Source organism: Poecile atricapillus, chromosome 15 (assembly GCF_030490865.1).
Source record: "Poecile atricapillus isolate bPoeAtr1 chromosome 15, bPoeAtr1.hap1, whole genome shotgun sequence".
NCBI lineage: Eukaryota > Metazoa > Chordata > Aves > Passeriformes > Paridae > Poecile > Poecile atricapillus.
Window position 1 is genome coordinate 4,960,366 of NC_081263.1, and position 21,182 is coordinate 4,981,547.

Consider the following 21,182-nt stretch of genomic DNA (forward strand, 5'->3'; position numbering starts at 1 on the left):
CTTTTATTCTCCAAAACTGGTTATTACTGGAGTAGGACACAGTACCTGGCTGGGCTCACAGCAGGGAAGTGAATATGGTGACACCTGTGTGCATCAGGTTGTGCTGGTGCTGCTCACAGCTCTGGTTTTACTCAAGTCAAACTGGTGTGTTTATCTTGGCTCCTGTATTTGTGTGGTCCACAGCTCCATTCCCCAGCCTGCAGGAGCTCCTCAGTGTCACCTGAACCTGCTGGCCTGGTTCAAGAAATCTCATCTGTTCTAGAAATAGTTCTTACCTGGCTCCAGGGAAGTGAGCCTCTGTTCCCAATGAGCTGAGGGTGGGGAACAAAGCTGGGGGGTGGAAAGTAGATTTAAAAAACCAGGCTGATCTTCCAGAATTGGGTGAGGCAGAGTGTAATCTGGCAGAATTTACCACAGACAATAATTCCTGTTGGAAATGAGATCCTTAATAAGTGCTTATATTTCCCGACTTCTATGTCATTTATTCTATGGCTTACAAATGTTATTGCTTTAAGCAATATAAAGCAATTCCTTTTCGGAATAATAAATACTGTAATGTGCAACAAATAAAATACATTAAACTTAGAGTTTTAATGCACTATTCTCATAACAATGTGTTCTTAATTTGCTTACAGGCTGTAGCTGCTTTTGCAGTTTCTGCTGTAGCTTCTCAGTGGGAGAGAACTGGCAAACCATTTAACCCACTGTTAGGAGAAACCTATGAATTAACCAGGTAGTAATTACTTTAAATTGGGAGCTGGGGCTGTTTGTGTTCTTGAGTTAGCAGACTCTCAAAATGGTTTGGTTGCAGTAAAACACCACTAAAGTATATTTCTGATTATAGCTAAAATTCTTTTCCTCAAACTATCTCCAAATTTCTGAGAAGTTTTATAAAAGCTAATAATTTTATTTCAAAGTTTAGGCAGAGTATTCTTTGATTTATTTAGAGAGAAATTGGTTCATGTTCTTCCACCAAAGACACTTCCTGAGCACACACTATTAATTAATTTAAATAGTGTTTTGTTGATCATGTCAGATAGAGGAATTAGTCTGAAGGATTTTGAGCTTCCTCAAATAAATGGGTGATATGTCTGCAGTAAAGAATTTTTAGTCAGATCTTTTCATGTTGCACAAAAAAGTTTCTTTATTTTAATTAGTTATTTCAGCACAACTTCTTTAGTTGCTTTTCTGGGTAGAAATCTGGTTTGGGGTATAAAAAGAAAGTGTTCAGAGTAGGAATCCTTTCATTTCATTAATTGTAAATGTGTCATGGAACTAGAAAAGGAAAAGTCTCACCTTCAGTTTAATCTAAAAATACCTCACTTTTTTTAAAGTATCAACTCTTTTCCCTTGCAATATTAAAAATACACTTACTGTTTAATGCTCTTTTTTGTTGTTGCCAGGGAGGACTTAGGATTTAGGTTTATATCTGAACAAGTCAGCCACCACCCACCTATTAGTGCATTTTATTCTGAAGGCCTCAATAAGGACTTCATATTTCATGGATCAATCTATCCCAAACTAAAATTCTGGGGAAAGAGTATAGAAGCAGAGCCTCGGGGAACAATTACTTTGGAGCTTCTGAAGTGAGTATGAGAAGTAAATAACTTTTTTTACTTATTGTAATAATCCTGTTGGCTTTTCAGAGATGATTACCTAAAAACCCCTTGCTGAAGAGGTTGTAAAAAATGATTTACAAGTTAATTTTCACTGCTTAATTTCAGAGCTGCTTTTCCTCTTGATTTATGTTATGCTTCCATAGCTGTAGCAATTTGACCCAGTTTTTCCACCATGAAAATTAGCATTTCTTACAAATTGGTTGCTACTGAAAGCTATTCTGTGAAGTCATGTAAAATTTAAATATAGAGATAAAATTCTTTACTGGGCTGTTGACGCTCATCTCAATTTTCAGTATTGCTGTTGGTTTTGGTGGTTTGTATGGAAAGAGCTGCTTCTCACAATAACTGTTCTGTGTGGTAAGGGAGAAACTTGTCAGGATTGCCACTTCCAGAGAAGGATCAGCTTCAAGAATGGCTCTCCAGATTGCTCCCAGGCTTGTCTCTCATAAATTACGTGATGTCCCATGAGTTTGTGTCCTGGTGGCACAAAGACTCTGGAGCTTTCCCAAGCGGGACATGAGGATGCACTTGAACAGTTGCAAATAAAGTATTCTGCATTTGGTGCTTTTATAAAAACCCTTCTGAGGCCTATTTCTGAGGTGGTTTTGAAATGTTGACTTAAGAAAGTTCTAGACATTTGGTTTCAATAAAAAACCAACTTGTCTCCCATAGCAAGCATTGACTTTTCATGTACTTTCTTTTGGAAGTGGTTTAATTTTTCAGCTGTTGGTATCTAATATTCCAAAGTATGGAATATGAACTGGTCTTGGAGATAAATGGTGATGGAAATAAAGGGAATTTCATCTGAATGTAGAAGGAACTGTGAATGTTAGGGCAGAATGCAGGTGTTACCAAAGTAATGTTTGTTCCTCGAGAGCCTTTCTTTAGAAGACTATTAAAATTCTTGCTGAGTCTAATCAACGCTAAGATTTAAACTGGAATATAAACAGTTAAAGCATTTATTTTAAATAATTGCTTCAAGTTAGCAGCAAAAGTTGGAATCAAATATTGAGCCTCTCAGTGTTGTGATTCAGACCACTCTGTTGCTTTGAGGAGTCTGAGAACTGCTCAAGGCTTGAGGGAACAAGGAGCTGTTTGGGAAGCAAAGCTGTGAGTCAGTATTAAATTGTGCCTTTATGTTAACCATGACTATTTTTCAGAGCATTGGAAGACACTTTTCTCTCACTTCTCCAGCACAAAATGTGCTTCAATTCATCAGCCCTAACCATAAGTGCCTTGTGTTGTGTTTTGGTTTATGCTGTAAAGCTTCTGGTGTCAGAATAGTTCAAGAATAAAACTATGTTTAATGGCTGGGGGATGAATTTGAGGGATTCTGGTATTTTTTCCCCCAACTGAAGAGTAGTCATTGTTCTAAAGACTCCTTGAATAAAGGAGCTATGGGAAATAGTGAGACTTCAATGATCTGTTATTTCTCTGCACTGGAAAATGACAGATGGGTTGGAAACATTACATTGGAGTGTTCTCTCCATACCCACTGGAAGTAGAAGTACAAGGCACTTTTTACATAGGACACTGCTTTTTCTGTATTTTCTGTTAAAACAGAGTTTACAAGCTTTTCTAAGATGGGCTGATTGCCTACCGGGTAACTTCAGTATTTCCCTTACCAGCATGGAAAGATGAGTGAATTTTGACTCTGCTAGTGGCAATAGGAATCCTGTTGTGTAACTTTTTTCATCATTTTTGGAATAATGGCTTTTAAGGATTTAGAATCTGTTAACTCACCTTAAAAGATTTTCACAAAAAAATAAACCAAAAGTAAAACCAAGTGGGTAATCAATTCTAGGATCTTTCCTTCTTCTCAGTAAATCTTTGGGGAAAGGATGGAACTCAGTAATGAACTGAATTTTAAAAGGTATGTTTGTGGAGCTTGCAGTAGTGCTGCTGTGTCCCACTGGTGTTAAACAATCAACTGAAAAAAAAGCAAAAACTACTCACACCCCCAAAATTACTTTCAGTGGCACTGGAACAGGCCTCAAATACTGTTAAGAAAACTTGTGGCATGTTTCTGGAAGCCACTTAGGCAATTTACTGCTGCTTCAGCAATTGAATAGAAGACACAGTGAGGCATTAGTTTATTAGTCTGGTTCTCCTGCAGATACTATGTTTTATCACTTAAAACTTAAAAAATGCAAATGAAAAATATTAATTCCTGGCCTGCTCTTTATGATGGGCTGAAATTTGTAATCCAGAGCACAGCAGCTGTAAAACATAAGGGAGAAGAATAAGGGCAGTATCAATTTATTAACTTGCACTAATGCTTGGATACAACACATTGTTGGCTTGTAAAGAAAAGTCTGTTTCTCTTCTGTTTTGAAGCTGAGTGCTGGCTTTTCAGAGGAGTGCTAAATATTTTACCCTGCCATGAACAGAATTGAAAACAGGCTTCCATCTCAAGCTCAAGAAAATGATTTCTTTCTCTTATTTCCTTGACAGGCACAATGAAGCTTACACATGGACAAATCCAACCTGTTGTGTACATAATGTAATTATTGGTAAACTGTGGTTAGAACAGTACGGAGTGGTAGAAATTGTAAATCACAGGTAATGCTGATCATGAACCTGGGGGCTGTAGAGGTCGTTGTGGTCATTTGTGTTACAGAGCAGATTTTGGTTTTTGTCTCCTGACAAATGCAAACTCCCTAGGCCTGGGCTTGCTGTCATAATATTATTAATGAAAAGGCACAAAGCCAGATGGCTTATGGAGAGCAAAGGTTTTACATTTGTGAGTTACCCATCCAAATTCAGCCCCTTTGCCAGAGAACAGAAATTAAATTTAACTCCAGAACCACTAAATGGAACAATTGCCAGAGGCAGGTTGTTGGACCTCCATGGTGTTGATTATGATTTGTCAGTTTTTTTAGTTTAGATCATGGAGAATGTCTTAAATTAAGGGCACAGCACAGAAAAATGTCTGCAGAGTTGGGAAATGTGAACTTAAAGAGCGTCAACTGCTCTGCCAACTGTCTGTGTGAAAGCTTTCTACTTATATAAAATAAATTACTTTCTAAATAATGAGGGAAAGAAGTTTGTGAGGGTTACTCCTGCACACATTGCTCTGTCAATAAATGAGAGCATCAATCCAAGAAGCTGGTGTTTGATACTTCTCATAGCATCAAATCTGTAATCCTGTCTCCTGAACTTGCACAAAATTTGTTAGTTCTGTGGAATTTTGAAATTCATATGCCATTTTTAATGCCCTGGTCAGATAAAAAAAACATAGTTAAATAAAAATAATTATATATGTATATGTAACAAACCAGCAGTTAACTGTAACTATATTTAAAAAGCCAAATAAGGTAAAATAAATGTTTTGGTGTATTTAGGGGTTTTCTTCTCTAAGCATGTACTTATTTCCTTCACAGTACTGGAGATAAATGTGTCCTTAATTTTAAACCATGTGGACTGTTTGGGAAAGAGCTTCACAGAGTAGAGGGATACATCCAGGACAAGCAGTAAGTGATAAAACCCTCTTGGTGTCTCTGTTTTTGAACACTGGGGCATTTCTTTTACTGGTGTAGAGACCACAGTGATGTGACTTTAAAGTGCTGTAATGTACTTTGTAACTCATTTTGTTCTTTGTGCCAGTATTAAACCCTGTGATTCCAGGATGATAATTTTTAAGCATTATTAGAAAAACTCTCTAGTGCAGGTTTTGTAAATAAAGGGAAAATGCAGAGTAGGTGCAAATTATTTGCTATTGGTCATAATTCCAGTCTTCAGTTTAAAAGAATGAAAATGTGGTTGCTATAAGTTTTTAATTAACCCAAACCTGTTTGGTGACTCTGAGTCTCTGTATTATAGTTGGCTTTGATGTACCCACGTTCATTTAACAGTGGCAAAAGCATGTGACTGTCATGAGGATCTGTTCTGGAGGGCTGGAATGAGCTGTGAAACCTTTACTTCGCCTATCAAACATCTGTGTTTTCTAAGAATCCCCCATTCTGTGATTCTGTGAAATCTGCAAATAGAAATGTAAAATACAGTGAAGTAAGGAGCTGAGTATTTAATATAGATCAGAATCTGCAAGGCTTGGCTTAGCAGGCTCAATCAGAAGGAAGAGCTCAGTGTCCTTTGCTCTCTCTGCAGCAGGAAGAAGCTGTGTGTGATCTATGGCAAGTGGACAGAATGTTTGTGGAGCACTGATCCCACCACATATGAGACCTACAAAAAGAGTGAGAAGAGAGGTGGTGAGCAGAAGAAGAAGTCGGTAAGGTGAAGGATTCTTTAGGGAGGAAAAGATTCTGAAATGTCAGAAATAAAATCAAAACATTTTATTTGGGTGAATGAAGGATAAAAACTGTCATTTGGTAGGGGTTGGATGGGGCAGTGAGAAGACACCTGGCACTTGGGGATTGCAGGCTGTAGTGTGAGCTGCTGGCATGGAAGGAACTCGTAGGAATGGTGTCTGCTAAAGATTGGTCAAAGAGAAATCATCAAATATCAACCCCCAAGCTGATGTTTTCCAGTCCTTGAATAAGGAAGATGGCTCTACTGCCAACTCCAACAGTAAAAATACTAGGATCTGAGCAGTAAAAACAATCGTAATTTTGTTTAAGTCAGATATGCTTTTTGGTGATGCAGATTTTCAGAACTGATGATGTAGGAAATCTTTACAACAAAGAGGTCTGGAAACATGCAGGGTTTTTACTTCATGTGTAAGCAGTGTCGGGTAAGTTGCTGCCAAAACCTCAGTGTCACGTGGAAAATGGGAAATATCGTATGGTGCAGCAGAGAACTCTGGGTTTTCTTATATCAACAGTTACTCATTGAAAATGAAAAGTTAAGCAGAAGCTAATCACTCTTGATGTTAAGAGGCTCAAACTTTAAAAGTATTCACATCAGAAGAATCTAGAGCAACAACAGTCCTTGCTTTTGGCTCTGGATTCCATCATGGTACAGGCTTATACTTTGATTCTTTTTAAAAAAATAATAAGGTTCTGTTCATCTTAAGAAAATCAACTCTTTCTTTCCTTCCTTCCTGTTGAGACTATAATTAGATGGAGAACTGTCTAACAGTAAACCAGATGTTGACATGGAAAGTAGCCTAGAAGTGACTTTTTAAATAATGAATACTCAAACCAAATTATTGAAATTAGACTCTTAACCATATGGAGCTGTTTTCTAGTGTATAAAACAGGCCCTGTTTAACCTAGTAGGGTATTTTTGATTGAAACAAATGAGCCATGTCAGAGAAGGCAGAAAGAAAATAGAAAGGGGGTGGGAGTGAGGAAAACTGTTACTGTTACTCCAGGATGTTGTTGCCTCAAACTTCCCTTCTGGTTGGTGTGGTTTTAAATGGGTTCTCATGGTGAAATCCTCTGAAATTCCACAGTGCTGCTGTCTGTGTCCTGCAGCAGTCAGATTCTCTCAGATTCCCTCAGATTCTGAGAGCAGCCTCCTGAACCATTGGAGTTTTCTACATGCAGCACAGCAGTGCAGCTGGTAACAAAGGAACTTCGAAGGAAACTCACTGTATTCATAAACTTAAGGACACAGTCTTCACAGTGAGAAAACTGGCAGTGATAATTGTGATTGGAGTCTGGATCAGACTGAAACAAGGGCCTGTCTTTTTTTAACCACACATCCGAATGTTTTGCAAATATCCAAAAACAGGTGTGCTCTATTTATGACTTAAGAACTAACTTGGAGACTGGTTTAAATTTCAGTCTCTTCTCTTTTGCACTTGAAGAGATAATGGTCATATGAGGTGAAAATAACCTATGACATAGGATAGAAGGGAAGCTGGAGAAAACACTTCTGAAAGACATTAATTTACTATTATTACTATTACTGACTTTTTTTAAACAGATATCTAAGTTTTATTTAAGTCTTGGGAGACTATTCAGGGATATCAGGAGCAAGATATGATAAAAATGAGAGGGACTGTATACATTATGAGAAAAAGCAAACAGGAGGGATGAGGCAGGAGTACAGGAGTGTTCAGTATCTCAAATGTGAACAGATTCTTCAGAATCCTAGATGAAACCATCCAATGTTCCTTTGTTCCTCTGCCAAATGTTATCTCTGTTTCAGAGTGAAGAAGATATTAAATCTGAAAATGATGAGGCTGATGATATGCCAGAGGTTCAAGACACAGTGCAGTTCATACCAGGCAGTAAATTGCTTTGGAGGATAAACTGTAGGCCACCAAACTCATCACAGGTAACTCTTCCAATCAGCCTGTGCCTCGCTCTATGCTGGTGACTTATTCAGGGGAGCACCAGTAATGGTCCAGGGAGCCTTGTTGCAGTGTCACTCCTTGGCAAAGGACCAGGCTCTGGTGCTTCTTGCTGCACTGAAATTACACTCCAGCAAGCTCTGCTTCAGTCCTGTGCTGAAAGCTGGCACAGGGAATGCAGGCTCCGAGTGCAGCTGGGAATCTGGAGACTGAGGTGAACCTGTCTGGGAGATCTTTACATTGAGAGTGGCTAAAATATGGATACACATTCCCTTCTGCTGGCCCTGCTGTTCCAAGACAAGCTGCTACAGGGTGCAGTAAATGAGCAGCTGGATATTCATTTCCATAGTTTCAACAAGACTTTTCGGTCTTTTAGGTGTGGGTGGTTTTGTTTTGTTCTGCTTTTTCCTAAAAATCATGATGTTAAATATCAATATTGTAGAAAATCTGTCTTATTCCTCACAAGCAAAGACTGCTTAGAAAATGAAAGCTGTGATTTCTATCCCCATCTGCCCTTTCTTGTTCCTTCCCTCCAACAAAAAAATCCAGCTGGTGTTGTAGGAAGCTAACCTTGCCTTCAGGGCAGCCAGCAGGGGTTTGACTCAGCAATTTCTCTTGGAAGTTTTGTTGTACTCATTCATTGTAGGAAACCCAGCACTGCTTTGCTGGAAGAACTTGTGTGTTCTCTTTAATTTGCTTTTCAGATGTACAATTTCACCAGTTTTGCTGTGAGCCTCAACGAGCTGGAAAAGGGCATGGAAGCGATATTGGCTCCCACGGACTGCCGGCTACGTCCGGATATCAGGAACATGGAGAACGGGAACATGGGTATGTGTTTGCTGCAGGAAATACTTGCACATGAGTAAGTTTTGGGGGGGATGGCTGAGAGGAGGTCGATGCAGGAAACAGTCTTCAGTTTCTCATTCCCAGAGCAGCCTTAACTCCTTTTCATCCTGTGCACTGAACATGCTTTTGAACAGTGTTTGATGTCTGTTTTCTCCCAGAAAAGCCTGGGAGAGCAGATGCATCCCAGGTAGATCCCAGGGCTGCTATCCTGTGTTAGGATGTGTTTGCATGTTTGTTAACTTGGGAGGAGCTGCAGATGTGCTCCACTTGCTCTGGAGTCTGTCTGGAGAGACATGTGTTGAGCAGACGTGCTCTGCTGCTCTGGTGTTTGTCAGAGGAAACACATGGCCAAATAGTGAAAAAACCCACTCTCTGTTATGCCTAATCTGAGTTCTTCCCTGCTGTCTCAGTGCAGTGTTTCTGAGAGAGAAAACACCAACATTTCAGTTTCAGCTCTGTTTGTGGCAGCAATTTTTCTGAAATGAGTTTTAGGTTTTTGTTGCTAAAGATGGTGTACAAATGCTTTCTTGTGCTTGAATGAATTCTGTTTCATTTCTCTGGTCTTTCCTGTGTTTTCTGCATTTTTGTTTCTTTTTTGCTAAATTACCAATTTCTCTTGAAACATTGGCTAGATGTGGCAAGCAAAGAGAAAGAGAGACTAGAAGAGAAACAAAGAGCTGCTCGCAAGGAGCGTGCGAAGGACGAGGTGGAGTGGCACACACGGTAAGGAGCAAGGAAGGAGGAGTTTGTTGTAGCTTGGAACAGTTGGGGACACTGCTTGAATTGTTTTTATTCAGGACAGCACATGTCTGATTGCTTCCATGACAGCACAATTTGTAGTGTCATGCAGAGCATTGATAGGTCAACAATTAAGTATGTAGCTGGAAGCCAAAATTGCTGATAAGTCTGTCCTGGACAAATTATCTAATAATAAATGCTGAAACCTGTCATAATCAACTACTGTGGTAATGCTGGATTATTTTTTTTAACCTACAGAGGTCATGTTTTTGTTAGAATGAGTGTTAAAATGTTAAATGTCATCTCTCCTTCAACCAATTCCTGTCCAGCTTTTTTGGAAGTTGAGCAAGATATTGTGGCCCTCTAGGGTCTTTTATTTTCACACTCTTTGGATTTCTTGGCTTGGATACTAAAGAAATTGCTTTTTTGATTGCATATTCAAGTGATTTCTGAGTCACAGAGTGCATCAGGGAATGATGTGTGATTTGGCTGCTGCTCCCACAGGGTGCTTTTCACAGCTGCCAGTGCTGTGCAGTCAAGTGTGTGCTCATGGCCAGTCACTGCAGTTGTTTTCTTCAAAGGAAAGAACTTTGGGATGCTCCATGATTTTATGAAATTCAGAAGAGAAAGCATTCTCTTCCTAAAGCCTGGAGGAGTAGCTACAGATTAGTTCCAGTTAATGCCTTGAACAATCTCTTCCAGAGAATACAAAATTGGTTTTGGTTAATGTGGTTAAAAAGTGAGCAGCTGTTGATGTTCTGTGCAGGGCACAGCTCAATAGAACAGAAACTGTTTCCTTTTGGGACAAATTTCCAAAAATGATTGTGTAACTGACTTGGCCTTCTTTTGAAGTAAAAATTAATATATATAATCTAGAGTATCAATGTTATTTTTACTTGGAATAGGACAGCAATTTTAAAATCCATTTAATACTCCTTGACTTTATGCTAAAATAAAAGGTGCTCTACAAGGTGGTGATAATTGTGTAGGAAGTTCAGTGATTTTCATGTTCAGACTATTTCCTGAGAATTTTTTTTAATAAGAAATACCAGCATATTTTTAGAAAGTTTTGTGAAAGAAGCAACACCTGGGTTTTTTTCCCTGTTAATAACTGTTCATTCTGATTGCTTTTTTCTTTTATTGTTTCTCTTTCTTTTTTGTGTTACAGATGGTTTCATCAAGGCACTAACCCATACACTGGGACTCCAGATTGGCTGTACTCAGGTGGTTATTTTGATAGAAATTTCTCAGACTGTCCAGACATATACTGAAATTCCAGAACCAACTGCTCATTTCATCCGGACATCTAGTCACTAGATTTCATTCCAAGCCAGTTACTCTGGTTATGTTGATAGCAAAAACCAGCTTTTCTAAGTAAATTTTAACAGAAATTCTGTCAGTCAACAATCAATGATTTAATTATCACTAATGTTGGATTGCCAAATATTTAAATACTGTTGTGCTCATTCCATAAAGCTGTACCTGAAATCAAGTTTTCACTAATTTTCAGAGGGACCTTTGGTTCTCCATTTCCTCCCCTAGTTTCTCTGGCAGGAGGATACGCTGTATCTGTAGAGCACATAACATCCTTGAAAACTACTTAACTTCAATAAAATAGAGATAATATCCTTGTTACTTAGTACAATAGTGAAGAAGCTGAAGTTTTTGGCACTCCCAGCAGGGATGAAAAGCCAATATGGTACCAAGAGGATCAAACCCAGTCCTGTCACACACTCCCTGTACTGTATGTAGCATTCCCCAGGGACGGGAGCTCCCGGCCCCGCTCTCAACAATTCCATAACTGAGAGACTCGGGACACAGAACCCAGCCCGAGCCTCTCTCACTGTAGTTGTCTGTTACAGAGTCTTCACAACTTTGGGACACTGTGAGCATTAAACTGTATACCTGTGATAAATCCCATAGAGCATACGTTAGAAGGGAAGGGCGCAGCCAAAATGTGCTTTTCCTGAGGTCAAATGCTGTTCTTACCATAGGAGAAGCTTTGGAAGCAATAGCAGGAATGTCGAGGTGGTTCCAATGTACAATATATCGCTTGCTACCACTCGGAGGCTTAACTCTTCTGCACTACCTTTGGCAGCTTTGGCACTGTGTATGCTTCTAGACTAAACTTTCCTTTGGAAGCACTTCCGTGTGTGTATCCACACAGGTTCATGTTTTGGGGAAGTTTTGGTTTGCATGTTTCTCATTATTAGGTCATGTCTGTTTTGTATGTTGTGATAAAGCAGAATCAATTTAAAGCTTTGGCAGAGTTATACCTATTACAAGTTTCCTGTGAGCACGTGATATCAAAAAGTGGGATTTTTTTTTTTTTTTTTTGTTCCACATCAAGCCATCGAAGCCATATAATACTGGAAATAATCAATTACTGAACTGATGCATTAATTTTCTTTCAAGTGGTACACTTCAGGGGCCAGGGTGGGGAGAGAATCTTAAAAAATTAGGTCCAGTAATTAAAACTAATTGTAATATTGCTGCTTCTTTTATGAAATTTTTAATTGAGTAACCATTGAAAATGGAGAGTGGCTGTGCTGCTGTGAAGTTTACAGTAATTTAGAAATTGTTGGTGTTAAGTGCCAGCAACATGAAGTGTTCAAGAAAGAACTGGTCTGATTTGTGTCCAAAACATCTGTGATTTCATCCAGAAAGTAGATTTTTGAAGTGCTTCTCTCTCAGCCACAGGATTAAAAAGCAGAAGAAAATTAGCATATTCATAGAGAAATTCTTCTATCAAATCCCGTGTAGAACAATTAGATTACATTTGTGGGAAATTTAGTTGTCTTCATTGGAAAAATAAGAGAAGCTGTAAAACTTCAAGGCAGTAAGGAAGGGAACAATCTGAATCTTTTTTATGGCAACTTGATTCTATTGCCAAAATTTGTACCTTGTGTTGATGGAAGTCCTCAGAACTTGAGCTGGACTTACTGGCACAGAGGGGTTTGTGTTTGTTCCTAGTGCGGGCACAGACACTTCTGAAAAGACACTGCTGATCCACACGGAACGGCATAAAAATAGTTTTGATAAAAACCTGAGCTTTAACGACAGTGTCAGGCACTGTTAACCCCTTTCCAAACCCGCTACACGTGTGCCATAGGGAATTTTTTGTTAGGTGAGGATTAAAAGGAATCACATGTTAGACCAGTGGGAGTTTAAAACTTGCTTTAATTACATAGTATGTTCAATGCTGGAGTGATGTTTTTAAAACAAAGCATATAAATAGAAATTGCCTGAATGGAAAAAAACTGTACAGATGTTCTGTTTCTAAGAGGAGGTGTACAGGTTAGCATCCCTTTTGTCTAAGCCAGGATTTAAATTCAAAGAACTAAAGCCTTGTCATTATGTGAAAGCATGAAACAATTGTACCAACACGTTTAATCCAAACTTCAGTATAGAATCTTCATGGGATATAAAAAGAAACCAGGAACATTTCCAATGTAAGAACACTTCATTAGTTACATCTTCACCCCCGTCTCCCCTTCCTTTAGTCTGAGGTTTTCAGTAAAATTTCAGATTAGTTCCAAACCCATTTTTCTAATTTATTGCTCTTCATTGGCAACACTTTCAGAACCCTTTCCTTGCGCTGCCAACACTGCTCTGCTTGGCCAGCCAAGCATTCCTAATGCTCTCAAAGTCCAAAAGTTTTTATTTTCGATGCAGATCTCGCCTCAGTAGTTTACGTGTCAAAACATTTAATAACTTTGCACCTTTTGAAAGAATGTCACTTTTATAACTTGATTAAACACTGTATATAAGATAACTGTGTTAGTATATGTTATTACAGCTACATAGAGAAACCAGCTAGAAAGAAATTATAATAAATACTTAATAAATACCCTTTGGGCCTCTGGATGGTGACAGAGATTTTTGTGGACAAATGGGGGTGGAGGGTGGGGGGAGGACTCTGGCTTTGCTCAGCCAGCTCTGGGGCTGTACTTTGATTCCATTGTGATGTTCACTGGCTAAAGATTACTTAAATTGGAGCATTGGTGAGCTCCAGCTGTGGGTGGAGGTGTGCAGCTGTGGTGGGCTCTGTTCCTCAGCACCTTTGCCCTGCAGTCCGTGGGGTGATGCGGGTGCAGGACAGCGAGGGCTGCGCGGTGCTGGATCCGAAACCTGTACGTGCAGGAATTGGCAGTGGGAACAGCTGTGGGAGTGCTCCCAGCACTGAGACCTCACCTTGCTGTGGTGATGGAGCTGGAGCTGGGCAGAGAGTGAAATTCTGGTAAAAAAATGTTATAAATGTGAAAGTTTACTTGGTAGTTGCTGTACAGCATTTGTATCTAGGAGGTAATGTCCTGCTGTAAATGGGGGGCAGCTTTTCACTCATCCAGCATTTATAGAACTCCTGTCACCTGGATTAATGGGGACAGGTACCATCACTCAGAGAGAAGAGAACTAATGAGAACTATTTATTCTTGTTTAGTAATTAAAAACAATTTCCCAGTAAATTTTTTCGCCCAAAACCGCTTTTAAAGAACAAACCCAAGACTCTTCACCCAGCGCTGCTGTTGCTAACAAACCTGTGTTGGCCAGGCCCCACACGGCCGGCTCTTTGGAAACACCTGCGATTTGGGTCAGGGAAGCAATACTGAAATAATGAGGCAAGCCGGGATTTGGCCATGGGCCCTGCGGAAGGATTTATTTTTTGCAACCATTCCCTGCTCATGCCGGGACTAAAGGTGTTGTTGGAGACGCGCTGGCCTCGGGCTGTGCTTGGCTGAGGGATGGGATGAGGGCGAGGGGTTCATGAGGGCTTGGGGGGGCGAGGGGGGAGCGCCGCCATGTTCCGTGACACAGCAGGGGCGCCTCGCCCCGCCCCCTTTGATTGACAGCAGCACCAGCCAATAGCGCGGAGCGGCGGTGGCGCGCGCCCCGCGCGGGGCGGGGTTCCGGCGCGCGGGGCAGGAAGAGCTGAGGCGGCGGCGGCGGCGGAGGAGGAGGAGGAGGAGGAGGAAGCTGAAGGTACCGGTCAGGGACCCGCTGCGGCACCCCCGGGACCGTGCGCCCTGCGGCGGCCGGGCTGGGGATCTCCTCCCGGGGGAAGCCGGGGGGAAGGCGGCACGGCGGCCTCGGGGAGACCGGCAGAAGATCGCGGCCTCTGGGCGGGCGGGCGGGGGGGTGCCCGGGCCGGGCCGCCAGCCCCCGCTGTCCCGGCTCCGACTCTCCGACTGTTTCCCAGTGGCGGGGCCGGGGCCGGGGCCGGCCGGGCTGTGAGCGCAGCGCGACCCCGGGAACAGCCGCACAGTCCCACACGGCCGGCTGGGCCCGGCATCGCCAGGCCCGCGGGTCGGTCAGCGAGGGGGGTCGCCGTGAGGGGTCGCCGTGAGAGTCAGTGGCGCACGGGGCAGCCCGTGGAGCTCTGCGGGAGTGCTGGAGCCGCAGTCTGGAAATACAGCAGGGCTTCCTGCTTTGAACCGTGGTTCGAACTAAAGAAGGAAGCGCCGGGGGGGGACGGTGGCTTAATTTTAACATGCCTCAGCACACAGGCTGCCCTTTATTAGTGGAGGGCTGTAGAGCCTCTTGTCGTCATACAGGGTTCTGCCTTAGCTCAGTTGAATCACCCTGGAATTCTGCAGGCAGTGGGACAGATTGCTTTTTTGAAGCCACCTGGTAAAGGTTGAAATTTGATATTGGGAAGAGAGGATATGGGAAGGTTTCTCATCACACCTGCTGCTCTCTCTTTCCAGGATGTCTTCAGGTGCATTATTTCCAAGCCTGGTGCCAGGCTCTCGGGGCTCCTCGAGTAAATACCTGGTGGAATTTCGGGCAGGGAAGATGTCCCTGAAAGGCAGCACTGTAACTCCAGACAAGAGAAAAGGCCTTGTTTACATCCAGCAAACTGATGATTCCCTCATTCACTTCTGCTGGAAGGACAGAACTTCGGGCAACGTGGAGGATGTGAGTATGAGCTTGCGTTTCAGTGTTGAGGTGTTATGTTCTGATCTGCTGGCACTGCGGAAAGAGCTCCTCCAGGACAAATTAGGATGAGAATGTCACCGACAGACCTGCGCTTCCACATCCACTCTGCTCTGAGGAGCAGATGGAAAAAAGTTTTTGGAGGAGGGCAGAGGGATTTGGGAGGTGAAAAGGAATATTGATGTAGTTTCTCAAACATTTGTTTCTCCCAACACACTTTCCAGGATTTGATTATTTTTCCTGATGACTGTGAGTTCAAGAGAGTCCCACAGTGTACCACAGGCCGTGTGTATGTATTGAAGTTCAAGGCAGGATCAAAACGACTCTTCTTCTGGATGCAGGTTTGTGGGAAGCCAATGACAAAGGTCTTAAATCAAAATAGCCCTGGTATGACTCATACCAAGAGCAATTCTCTTGCAGGAGCCGAAGACAGACAAGGATGAGGAGCACTGCCGTAAGGTGAATGAATATCTCAACAATCCCCCCATGCCAGGGGCATTGGGTGGGAATGCCAGCGGAGGCCATGAGCTCTCAGCACTAGGAGGTACAGTCCATTCTCTGCTCCTTCATGTCAGAGGATTTTTTATTTTTTTTTAATTTATGTCTAGACTAAGCCCCTAGAGTTCCCTAGGAAGAAATCCCTGATGGCTGTGGAGGGTGAGCTGGGGACAGTGTTAATACCAGAAGCATAAACATGCTCTTAGTAGAATAAACTGTGCTGTTAAAATAGGTTTAGGCTGAAAGTTAAGACTGCCAGGAGAAATCTCTTTGTTTCCAGTAGATTCTCTGGAGTCTTACCTCTTTATGAAGCCAAGTTACATTTATCTTTTATGAAGACCATGAATCAGTAAACACTTGAAACTGTTTTTCCATACACAATGTGATGCCAATTAATCTCCTGCTGTTTGAGCTGGAGTGCTGTGAAAAAAAACTATGTGAATATGTTGTGTTTCAGAATGTTTTTGTTTTTAGGTGAGGGTGGCTTGCAAAGCCTTCTTGGAAACATGAGCCATAACCAGCTCATGCAGCTGATCGGACCAACGGGCTTAGGAGGACTTGGTAAAATGCTTTAATATCTTTATGCCAAAATGGTATTTTCTCCTGCCAGGTTAAATCTTACCTGACAATATTTTCCAGTAGTGCTATTGATCTCAATAGCGTTTCTTTCATGTGAGAAGGCAAGGCCCTGCCTCAGAGATGAGCTCAGGGACAGAAAAAGGGTACCAGATTCTACACAGCACTCATCTTGATCTGCAAGGAACTGTGGTTCTGCTCCTTGCAGCATTCAATCTTCTGTGCTTTTTTCCCTTGTTTTTTTCTACTCCTCTTTTTCTTCCTAAATATTCACTGGAGCAGGGGCTGAAAACCAGTGATTCGTTCCTGGTGAATGTACTGGGTTACCAAGCTGTGGAATTGTATTGTCTCTGATTCAGTGAATATTTGTGTGCAAAGTCGAAAGAGTTCAAGGGGAAGGTTTAAGTGGTATCACCCCACAGCACTCCCCAGTCAGAGGGGCAAGGCTCAGGGCAGGGCTTTCTCTCCTGGGCAGCCCTGGAGAGAGCTGGAATCACTGGCTGCTGAAGGGGCTGAGGGCTGTGTTGGAATCCCTGCTGTGCTCTGTTCTCAATGCTATTCATGCTCCAGCAGCATTTTCTGACAGGTCAGACCCTGGAGTGCAAATAGGCAAAGGAACACAGGTGGCAGTGACAAAGGTTCTGTGCTTAAGCTCAGAAGTCCATTTTTGTGGATCTGGCTGGTGTCTTTTTAGCTGCAGATGTAAGTTTCATATTGGTGGGATGTTCAGATGCAAATGTCATGTTAGTGTTGGAAAAATCTGGCCTTTTAGGGTGTATGTGGACAAGATCTTTCTCTTGAAGCTTCACATAATCCTGACACTGTCCTCCTTTTCTCAACTTTTCCTCAGCAATTCTTCTTTCCTTTCCTTTACATCCAGCCATAAGCCAGATTGACATGTAACAGAAAGAGAACCATCTGCTTGCTGCTGCAAACAGTGGTTGTGGTGAATCCCTGGGGATCATTTCCCCTGGGAGTGTCGTCTTCTTCACATCTGGTGTGCATCTCTTGGGGCTCTGCAGAGCTCCAAAGGAGTCTCTTGCTCCTGGGTCACTTTTACTGTGAACTGGAGCAGAGCAGTGTGTGGTGCAGCTTCACCTGCCGTGCCTGGTGCTGGGCAAGCTCGGGATGAGTGACAGGAAGTGTTGATTCCATGGGATTGTTCCTGTGCAAGGAGGGACTGGCAGGGGCTCACTCTGACCCCCAGGGTCTGCAGCTGCTGTTGGCCTTGGGTTTGCTCACTGGCTGCTGTTGTTCTGTCCTCTGTTCCCAGGCGCTCCCAGAGGTGGGTGAGAAATGCAGGTGCTTTGTGTGTACAGTCAGGTGTGCTGCAAGGAACTGCTGATGGGAAATGGAGTGTTTGGCTGATGTGGCTCAAAGGAGTTGTAGGGGAACAGTCGAGTCCCTGGCAACTCCAGTGGGGTCAGCAGTCAGGCCTTTTCCCAGCTGAGGTTCTTGACCCTGCGATAAGTCCTTGGTAGTTGGGATGTGTGCTGGAGGAGGCTGATTCTGGTTTCTTTGGGATAGGTGTGTTGGTTTCTTGCTGGCTGCTCCCCTGAGAGCACTTGGTGTGTGGAGCTGTCCTTCATTTGCCTGTGAAGTGTTTAAGAGCTTGGTTGATTCTGTTGCTGCATCTCTGTGTTAGGTTTGAAGCTGCAAACCCCTGGTCTGTGAGGAGAGAGTGATGGTGACTGAGAGACGCCTCTGGGATCTTCTGCTGAGGGCCTTGGTTTTAAAGCTCATAGGAAAGTTGGATTGTTGATATAGCAGATGAGAGGAGAGGGCTGTGTTACAGTGATGTACGTACAGCACAAAACTGGAGGAACTTCATCCTCGTGTACACCTAGAAATTGAATAATTTTTGAGACGTTCAGCTCTCTCATGGGGATGCAAGATAAGGAAAGAAGATTCTGTTAATTTACAGAAGGGAATGGGAGGGTGGGTTGGGCTCTTTCACCCCCTCCTCTATTTTAGCAAATAAAACCTTTCAGGTGCAAGAGCAGCCTCTCCAGAGCAGAGAGGTGCAGAAAACCTGAAGAAATGAATGTCTAAACCTGTTGTTGTTTCATGTTTACGGAAGGTGGGCTGGGCGCACTGACGGGGCCTGGGCTGGCCAGTCTGCTCGGGAGTGGGGGACCCCCAACCAGCAGCTCATCATCCAGGTAGGAGGCTTTGTCTGGGCTATTGTAACGTGAACCTGCCACTGCTATGGGAGGAATCATGGCTTATTGAACGGGGACTATGGTGGGAATCAAGGCTGCTTATTACCTCTCTAAAATGAGGTTGGAGTTTTTCATGTTGTAAGAAAAGCAGCTTTTCACAATACAAGAGTTTTTGCAGGGAATTAATTGTCCTAATGATCTTGCCCAGCTCTCGCAGCCAGTCGGCTGCAGTGACTCCATCTTCCACGACTTCTTCCACCCGTGTAACGCCGGCCCCGTCCGTTCCTGCGGCTGCCTCCGTGACCAGCCCCAGCCCTGTTCCCAGTTCGGGTAATGGAACCAGCTCAGCCACAAGCCCAACCCAGCCCATTCAACTGAGTGACCTTCAGAACATTTTAGCCACTATGAATGTGCCATCTGGAGCAGGAGGACAGCAAGGTAACAGTGCTCTGACCAGGCAGCTGCTGGATCCAGGAGACTTTCTGAGCTGTTTTACTGTCCTGTCCTGTTCCACATTGGTTTGAAAGGTCTCTTTAATTTTTTTGTTCCTGTTTTTTTGGTGGTTTGTTTGGTTTCTTTTGTTTAATTTCAGTGCTGTCTTTGACTGCTTCAGGAGGCTTATTCTCACTCCAAAACTGAGAGGAAGAAAAGATGGTGGCAGTGTGCTACTAAGTTTTAATACTCAGACCCTGACTAGATTATTTGATGTACAGGACAAAAACATGGGGTTTGGGGTGTAGTCTAATGGCCAATTTGTTTTCTCCTAGTGGACCTGGCAGCTGTTCTGACTCCCGAGATCATGGCTCCCATCCTGGCCAACGCTGAAGTTCAGGAGCGATTGATGCCTTACCTTCCCTCAGGGGAATCCCTGCCACAGACTGCAGAAGAGATCCAGAACACCCTGACGTCTCCTCAGTTCCAGCAGGTAAATGCTGGCTCTGGGGGGAAGTGCACTTGTCCTTCCCCCTTTCCCATCCTCTGATTCACCTTGCCCTGCTTTTCCATGTTCCTGGCACTGTTCAGAGGGAGAAGGTGCTCAGTAGATTTGGAAAGGAGGAGGGACATGGTTTAATGGAGCACTAGTTCTTCCTGCAGTCACTCAAGGGCAGATGGGAATGGTTTTTACTTTTTCTTTTGGAGTTGGGTTTTACCTTTCTCTTTACTATAAATGCTCTCTGGCAAATGACAGGAGTAGTAGCAAATTCATTATTCCCTTTCACCAAATGGCTCCTTAAAGATAATTTCAGGTGACTGAAGGGAGGAGATGCCATGGTTACTACATCCCTTGAAACAGCAGTCCTTAATTGCAAGACACCGTGTGTGATAAAAGCTGGTGTCTTACAGACCAATTTGAAGTAGTAATTTGCGCCAATTGATTGAAATTTGTCCATTTGCAGAATTCCGGTAGCTTAAGTGACTGTTTTAGATTAAGCTGTAGCGACCTCCATGCAGACAAAAGGAAGTGAGGGACACGTAATTGGTGATTATTTTATTGCATATCTGTTCCTAAGCCCTGCCCTGACAGGACTGCTCTCCTCCTGGGGTTACTGCTGCAGGAATCTGATGCAAACTTTATTTTGGTGCTGTTGACTCTAATCCACAGGCTTTGAGCATGTTCAGTGCTGCCTTAGCTTCAGGACAGCTGGGCCCACTCATGAGCCAGTTTGGGCTACCTGCAGAGGCAGTAGATGCAGCAAATAAAGGCGGTGAGTGCTGGTGGGAGCAGGAGGGAGGGGGTTTTGGGGGGTGTTGGCACTGCACACCATGAATGTGGGGTGTAAGGATCAGCTTCCCTCTTAACTCTCCCTCTCTGAGAGTCTTGAGTCTGCAGGCTGACTCTTGCACTGAAAGGAAAAGGCAGGGGGGACAGGTGTTCCCAGCAGAGTGAGGTGTGATGTGCAGAGAGAGAAGCTGGGTTCTGCAGAGATGTGTTGGCTTTGCTTTCTTGCTAGAGAAACAAAAGACTCAGGAGGTGTCACAATCACCTTTCCCAGGAATGCCTTTCTTGTGGAAAATCTTTAATGATTCATCTGAAATCAGTGACCACAGTCAAGGACAGCTCTGGTGGTGGGGGCATCCCTTTTCCCTCATGAGCTTTTGGCATCCCTCCCAATAGTGCAAGAATTCTGGTCTTGGGACGCCCATGCACAATTAAAGTGCATAAACTGCTGTGTCAGAGAGATCTGGATGTGTGTTACTATTGCTTAAAATTTTCCTCCCTGCTAATTCATACTAAAACCACTTTTTGCTTTCTAAGTAATGAAGTTTTAACCTTGTGTGTGCAAGGAGCTCCAGCCCAGGAAATGTTAAACTTTTGTGTTTAACTTCTAGATGTAGAAGCCTTCGCCAAAGCCATGCAGAACAGTGTCAAGTCAGACCAAAAGGAAGGAGACTCTAAGGACAAGAAAGATGAAGAGGAAGATATGAGTTTAGATTAAGTTATTTGCTCTTCATTACAGATATTCCTAGATACTAACTTAAGTAACTGCAGTAGGATTACTAACTTCATATTATGCTTATATAAATCTACAAATAAAGGAATTTTCTTTATCTGCCATACTGTTCCTTCCAATCTGTACAGTATCCCTACAGTGCTGATTATCCTCCTTC

The 21,182-nt window shown here is 42.9% G+C and overlaps 2 protein-coding genes across 7 annotated transcripts in view; both read left to right on the forward strand.

Annotated features, from left to right (window-relative positions):
• Positions 1-13,269, forward strand: part of OSBPL2 (oxysterol binding protein like 2) — a 33,936-nt gene extending 20,667 nt beyond the window's left edge. For all 4 annotated transcript variants that reach the window (XM_058850670.1, XM_058850673.1, XM_058850671.1 and 1 more), the window contains 9 exons: positions 636-733; positions 1,404-1,586; positions 4,074-4,181; positions 5,003-5,092; positions 5,727-5,847; positions 7,674-7,802; positions 8,523-8,646; positions 9,297-9,387; positions 10,571-13,269. In XM_058850670.1, the coding sequence (XP_058706653.1) occupies positions 636-733; positions 1,404-1,586; positions 4,074-4,181; positions 5,003-5,092; positions 5,727-5,847; positions 7,674-7,802; positions 8,523-8,646; positions 9,297-9,387; positions 10,571-10,673 (1,047 nt within the window). In that variant the 3' untranslated portion in view covers positions 10,674-13,269. The remainder of the gene's footprint in view (positions 1-635; positions 734-1,403; positions 1,587-4,073; positions 4,182-5,002; positions 5,093-5,726; positions 5,848-7,673; positions 7,803-8,522; positions 8,647-9,296; positions 9,388-10,570) is intronic.
• Positions 13,270-14,300: 1,031 nt separating this feature from the next.
• On the forward strand, positions 14,301-21,127 carry ADRM1 (ADRM1 26S proteasome ubiquitin receptor). Of its 3 annotated transcripts, XM_058850339.1 has the most exons (10): positions 14,301-14,382; positions 15,108-15,318; positions 15,561-15,677; positions 15,757-15,880; positions 16,309-16,395; positions 18,491-18,572; positions 18,781-19,010; positions 19,340-19,497; positions 20,176-20,278; positions 20,904-21,127. In XM_058850339.1, the coding sequence occupies exons 2-10, from the start codon at positions 15,109-15,111 to the stop codon at positions 21,008-21,010; spliced, it is 1,218 nt and encodes a 405-aa protein (XP_058706322.1). In that variant the 5' UTR covers positions 14,301-14,382; position 15,108; the 3' UTR covers positions 21,011-21,127. The 3 variants fall into 3 exon arrangements, with proteins under 3 accessions (XP_058706322.1, XP_058706323.1, XP_058706324.1); XM_058850340.1 differs by lacking the exon at positions 14,301-14,382 and having other exon boundaries at positions 15,105-15,318; XM_058850341.1 differs by lacking the exons at positions 14,301-14,382; positions 16,309-16,395.
• The last annotated feature ends 55 nt before the right edge of the window (positions 21,128-21,182 follow it).